We start from the raw sequence: 6,576 nt of genomic DNA, 5'->3' as shown, positions 1-6,576 counted from the left end.
TTTAATTTAAATGTCATAATCTGGTATATAGTACTGAAGAGTGTGACAAACAGAGATTTTAGTGAGTGAGTCTAAGAATCTAGGGTTGACTTTGCCATCCCAGCAGTGGCTTAGTTGTGACAGGTTTTCTTTTTTAAAAAAATTAGTGATGTGAACGTGCCTTTTTAAAAACAGCTGTTACTTATTTTGGGCCAAACCCCGTACACTAAGTGCCCTCCTTTCGTTATGTCATTTGACAGTTTAAATGACCCGAGGAGACAGATGGTATCCCATTTTACACATAAGAAAACAGATTAACATATCCAGGGTCACACAGGTACTTAGGATCCTGACAGGGATGAAAAAAGTCTAGATCTTGCTGCCTCCAAAACCCAACTACTGTACATAGAAACAGTAGTCCTGTGTTCTAAGAAACAACAGAATCGACTCCCAAGTGTAAGGTAGGGGGATTTGGGGAAAATTTATTTTAAAAATAAAAGCATTTATATGTCACTTTTTTTTTAAGGGTAGTATTTAGTTTCACAATGTTTGGGGACCTATTTGAAGAGGAGTATTCCACTGTGTCTAATAATCAGTATGGAAAAGGGAAGAAATTAAAGACTAAAGCTTTGGAGCTTCCTGCTCCTAGAGAATTCACCAATTTAAGCGGAATCAGAAATCAGGGTGGAACCTGTTACCTCAATTCCCTTCTTCAGACTCTTCATTTCACACCTGAATTCAGAGGTATGCTATGTTACATACGTTTGACTAGCAATATGTACCATCTTCTTTACATGTAATTAATTATGCAAAATCACAAATGGACCAGTTATCTTAAAGCTATATTCTACAGTATGTGTTTATTTTTGCAAATGTAAGATATAAATTGGTAATTCCCTCTGCAGAGAAATGTGAAAAATATATCCTGGGTGATTACAATAATGTTTAGTAAAAAAATAAAAAAGCAATATATTTCTTTTTAATTCCTGTAATTTGAAGTACAACATAAAGACAATTGTCATAAGTATCAGTCTTCATTATTGTCACACTGTTTGAGTTTTAAAATTTCTCCAGAACAGCAAACAGTTAAGCCAGAGTTATCCAAACAATTATATCTACCTTTTGGAGTGGGGAAGGGTATCATATTATTTATATGGGTCCACAGTTGTTCATACATATGCATTTCTGAAATCTGGAAAGCTTACACCCTTATCTGATCTCACCTGAACTTGTTTGGCTTCAGAACCATACCTGGTGTGAGGCTATTTACAGTTTTTAGTTATCTCATGTGGGTGAATATTCATACATTCATTACAGGAATATTAATCTGTTTGATTAATGGAAACTGTCCCAGACCCTGCTGGGAATGTAACATTTTATATATGTATATATACGTATATAAATGTATATATATTAAATACATTACGTATATACGTATATATACATTACGTATATACGTATATATACGTATATATGTATATATATTAAAAACACTTTTTTCATATTATCTTTATAAACTCTGGAAATTCTGAATTCCAAAGACCCAGAGATTTTAGGTAAGGGATTGTATCCAAAAAACAGACCCACAACTCAAATTAGCTAAATTTGAAAGGGGGATTATTATAAGAATATAGGGGATCTCAGAAATCAACTGCAAGAAGCTAGCCTGACCTTATTGGACCCTTGATTTCTTGCCCCTGTTTCTCTCTATATATTTCTCCCATATCCCATCTCTGCAAACCAGCTTCCTCCACAAGGGTCCTAGGAGCTGTGTTCCCATGGGCTCAGTGTGAACATTACTTTGCCTTCACCTGGCCCTGATTGGGGTCCCCAGCACTACATGGCTTTGTAGCTCAGCTTTCCACAGTGTCTCCATATTTAGGAGGACAGACAGCCTGACTCATCCTGTATCTGGTTTGCCATGTTCCTCTTCTGTACTACCACCACATTTATCAAATCTTTGTGGTTCTTCTGTTGCTTCTAAGCTTAGAAAGACTTCCTGCCTCCAGATATTTAGTAAATATTTACCACTGTTACCTTCTCAGGAGCAATTTAATGGATTGGATTGCATGTGAGATTTAAGTGGTACTTCTTAGCCTTGACTCAATCCTCTCCATAAAAATATCTCCCTGATGCAATCAGTAATTCCACCACTAGAAATTTCCAGCACTAATAAGTAGATTCCTAATAGGGATAACACTTTTCCAGGTTTTAATATAGTTGAAGTTAAAGGACAACTTGAAGTAGAAACGTAGCCTCAAAGGGACTGAGGAAGATGGTCAAGTGTAGGGCGGGTCATGGAGAGTACCATTAGGCAAGAATAGTACTGAGAGTCACAGGCCAGCTTCCTCTCCGGCGAAGGGGATTAAGCACATGATTTGACATCTTAGTGCACAATGTACACTGCTTTTATAGCTTAGCCAGAATCCTGATGCTGATTGACAGGGAGGTATAATTTGGAAAGGATGAGGACTGTCAGAGAACTGGGGGAGAAAAATTTTGGAATAGTATTTTAAATAATAGGACTAGATTGGGTTCCATCATACTCCATTACAATGTGGCTGAGAGTACTGGGAGATTATCATAAAAGTTCTTGTATGGTTTTGTGCTTTAACTTGTAGGTTTGTAGTTCATTTTTGCCCAGTCCCAGCACTTAGAAAGAATATAACATTCATTAACAGTAAGCACTAGGGCAGCAGTACTTTTTCAATAGGAGACACATTTATTCCATTCCTTGTATCCCTGGAGTATATCAGAGTTCCGCAGTAAGAGTTCCTACCTGGGCTCAGATACAGACTTCTCAAAAGATTCAAATATGCCCCATTGGGTGCACATCACCTAGATGTTGGGTGATAAATTCTGAAATTTAAGCACGTGGGGTTGCCAACTTCTTCCTTTTCCAGCTAAGACCACTGTCATCTGTTATTACCTTCAATACGGAAAAGACATTTTCACACCAAAAAAAAAAAAAAGGGCATCTCAGAGTAAAAGGGGATCCTTCCCACGAAAGGATGGTTGTTAGCCTTACATGTGGCAGGAAAACTGCAACACTGCTGTATTTCCTAAGATTCCTTTTGGCTTTTGGGACCTGATGCCATAGACAGTGGGAAGCCATGAAAGATTTCTGATGTTACTGTTTTTAGTTTTATGCATAAAGATTATTTTCCTTTCCTAGAATTAGGAAATGCTGAAGCCTTAGCATGCCACTTTATTTTCTTAGAGTCACTGGTTAAAAATGTTACAAGAAAGTAAAGTGTATAGAGTAAAGGTATAATAAATATTGCCACAGTCATATTTCTGAATCTACTTGATTTTACTTAAAGGTGGTCTTGGCTTTCTAAAACAATTTTTTTAAATGAAATAATATCATTTGCATCTCTGATTCTACCTTTTTGTTTAGAAGCTCTATTTTCTCTTGGCCCGGAGGAGCTTGGTTTATTTGAAGATAAGGATAAACCTGATGCAAAGGTATTACATCTATGATTTACTGGGGGTGTTTTAGAGTATTCAGGGTATTTTTTTTAAAGAAGGAATTAAGTGACTTATTTACAAAATAGTAATTTTATTAATTATCAAATATGATCTTTTCAGAAAGTGATTTGGCCTATACCTTATGGGTAATGGAATTTTACTTCCAAGAAATAATCACTTTTCCAAGTACAATACTGCTACTGCTTTATAAACATGTAGCACTCTTTACTATGCTTATTCTTTCTTCTAGTGAAGGAAATATTTGCAGAACATCCGCATTAACTTCCCCCAGAAATCTATTTAAAGCACTTTTTTTGCAACAATAGCCACCTCACCCCCCCAAAAAAATAGAGACTGGTATTCTTTTCATTTGGTACTCTGGAAATAAATTGAGTAATGAGTTAATTTATTATTTTGTTTGTTACTGTGTTGATATTAAAGTGCAGATCTAATCATGTTCCTCTCTGCTTAAACATAACTCAAAAGTTTCTTACCATGTTCAGGCCCAAATTTGTACTTCTTAGGGGTCTTTCATGATCTAGCCCAGTGCTTCTCAGGCTACCTGTATGGCAGAGGACCTGTTTTTGTGTATTTCTTTTTATCCCCAATCTATTGCAGATTAGCACTTTTATAGTATATGATAAAAATGCCATGGGAATGTCAAATTGCCATTACAATTTCTAAATACTTATTCTCCTTTCAATAAAGTCTGGCCTACAGACCAGAGTCCAAACAACATTGCTCAGTCTGCCCCAGCCCTCACCACATCAAGTAAAGCAGGAACTCACTTGGAGCCAGAATAAAGTGAGGCAGGGAGTGCTGAGAACTCCAGAGTGAGATACAGTATTGTGCCTGGAAAATTTCTACAGAGGGGGAAATTATGTGTATCAGAGATATTTTAGAGAAATAATGGACTATTAGAAGAGATTCAAACTACTGTCAATCTGTAATCAATTGAGTGGTTTATTAGGACCTATTTGAGTTTTAATGTTTATCTGAACCATATCAAGGTAGAAAACTCCAAATAACTATTATATTTTGGATTGAATTAGAATTTTCACAGAAGAACTGAATCATAGTTAGTTTTTCCCTTATAATAGGATATTTATAAACTTTCTTCTGAATGAACTGGGAGATACAAAAAAGCTAGTATGCAGTTGTTTTCAAAAGCCTCAATCAACACTTAAAGAATTAATTTAGAAATGTGTTTGTTTCTCATTCAGGTTCGAATCATCCCTTTACAGTTACAGCGTTTGTTTGCCCAGCTTCTGCTCTTAGACCAGGAAGCTGCATCCACAACAGACCTCACTGACAGCTTTGGGTGGACCAGCAATGAGGTATGAGGGTCAGCTCTCTAAGGAAGAGTTACCAGCACTAGAGGAAAGAATAAGGCTGGTTTAATGTTACCTAACTTCCTTTAATTTTGTCGTAGGGTCTCAACATACTGTTTGAATGTTTCCTTCTCACATTACAAAATTACAAGCCAGAAATATATATTTTTAGACACTTGCTGTATACAGTATTTTATGAATAGCTATGATTTGGGGCTGGGGAGAAGATTAGAAAAACAGGGAGAAGTACAAGAGCTGATTTTTACAATTTCTACCCTAAGAGTCTTTATGTAGTCTGGTTGAGACACAACACCTATTACATGGAGATTACCTACCATTTATATAGAAAACTGTTGATCAGTTTTTTAGTCTTTGACCAACTGGATGTAATGGATCAATTACATTGTAAGTAAATTTTTAAAAATTCCGTGTTATGTGCTTTGTGTTTGAATCCACATGTTCTGATTTGAATGTTTGCTTCAGTCAAAAAAGTGAAATGGTTCTTGGCAAATCTTTTTATTCTTCCTGTCCTGACTTTCTCCTGACCGTCTCCATTTTCTTTATGAATCTTGTTGTATATGTGGGCTTTCTCTCACTTTCCTGTTTGAGTTCTAAAAGGAATTCTACTGTATATAAACACTACACACTTGTCAGCAATGAGTAAAGGTGCTTGTTGCAAATATTGATGAGCTGTTAGCTATACAAATCCAAACAAATCTCAATCTACCATTTTTACATGGAATAGATGGATGTATTCCTGCAATGACAGGTATAGGCAACTATCATAGAATTTAAAGAGCAAACAATTGGAATAGTGTTATATTGACTTTAACGGTAAACTCTGCAGGGGCGTCTTCTAACCAGGAACACTCCTTAACTAGGTGATACTAACTATGTGATTAAGGAGGTAAGGCATGGACTTTGAAGCAAAATGGGGAAATAATACATTCCCTAAACAAATATGTTAAATTTCTGGTGTAGGGCTGGTACTTGGGGTTAATCCCTTTAAAAAAAAAAAAAACGCTATATTGAGATATAATTTACATGCCACAAAATTCACTCTATTAAAGGGTTTTTTTTTTTTTAGTGTATTCACAGAGTTGTTCAACCATCACTAAAATCAATTTTAGAAAATTTTTACCACCCCAAAAAGAAACTCCATACCCATTAGCAGTAACTTTCCATCCCCCTCAACTCAGCCACTGGCAACCACTGACCTCCTTTCTGTCTCTATAGATTTGCCTATTCTGGACATTTCATAGAAATGGAGTGATCCAGTAGGTGGTCTCGTAACTGTCTTCTTTCACTTAAGGTACTGTTCTCAGGGTTCATTCCTGTTGTAGTATGTGTTGATAACTTCATTCCATTTTATTGCCAAATGAGATTCTATTGGATAGATACGCCGCATGGTTTTTGTTTTTGTTTTTTAAATTTAGTCATGGGTTGATAGATTTTTCTTTGTTTTTGATAATGAGCTTCACTAAGTTGCTGATTTCATACTTCTTAATGCTGTGAAGTTTTTTTGTGTGTTTTTTCTAAATAAGGTCTTGTAGAAAACCCTCTAGGACTGGACCTGCAGTGGTAGGAGAAGGTCTCTGGTACCTTCGCCAAGTGTAGGATTGTTTAGGAACAGAGCTTGAAAACTTCCACAAGCTTTCTGTCCCATCATAGCTAGTGATATTAGATAAATTTACATCCTTGAGGGTCTTCTATTTTAAAAGGCAAGATAGGAATCCTCCAGCTTTCATCCACTTTATCTGCTGCTCTTCACACGAAACTTTTTTTTTTTTTTTTT

The 6,576-nt window shown here is 36.0% G+C and overlaps 1 protein-coding gene across 1 annotated transcript in view; it reads left to right on the top strand.

Moving 5' to 3' along the window:
- USP40 (ubiquitin specific peptidase 40) overlaps positions 1-6,576 on the top strand; it is a 94,622-nt gene that overhangs the window by 747 nt on the left and 87,299 nt on the right. Inside the window, exons 2-4 of the mRNA XM_011952032.1 lie at positions 506-723; positions 3,380-3,447; positions 4,674-4,787. Coding sequence (XP_011807422.1) covers positions 525-723; positions 3,380-3,447; positions 4,674-4,787 — 381 coding nt within the window. The 5' untranslated portion in view covers positions 506-524. The remainder of the gene's footprint in view (positions 1-505; positions 724-3,379; positions 3,448-4,673; positions 4,788-6,576) is intronic.

Source organism: Colobus angolensis, unplaced genomic scaffold (assembly GCF_000951035.1).
Source record: "Colobus angolensis palliatus isolate OR3802 unplaced genomic scaffold, Cang.pa_1.0 Scaffold33, whole genome shotgun sequence".
NCBI classification, from domain to species: Eukaryota; Metazoa; Chordata; class Mammalia; order Primates; family Cercopithecidae; genus Colobus; species Colobus angolensis.
The sequence above is the reverse complement of the archived record's forward strand: the minus strand, read 5'-3'. Positions and strand labels throughout refer to the sequence as shown.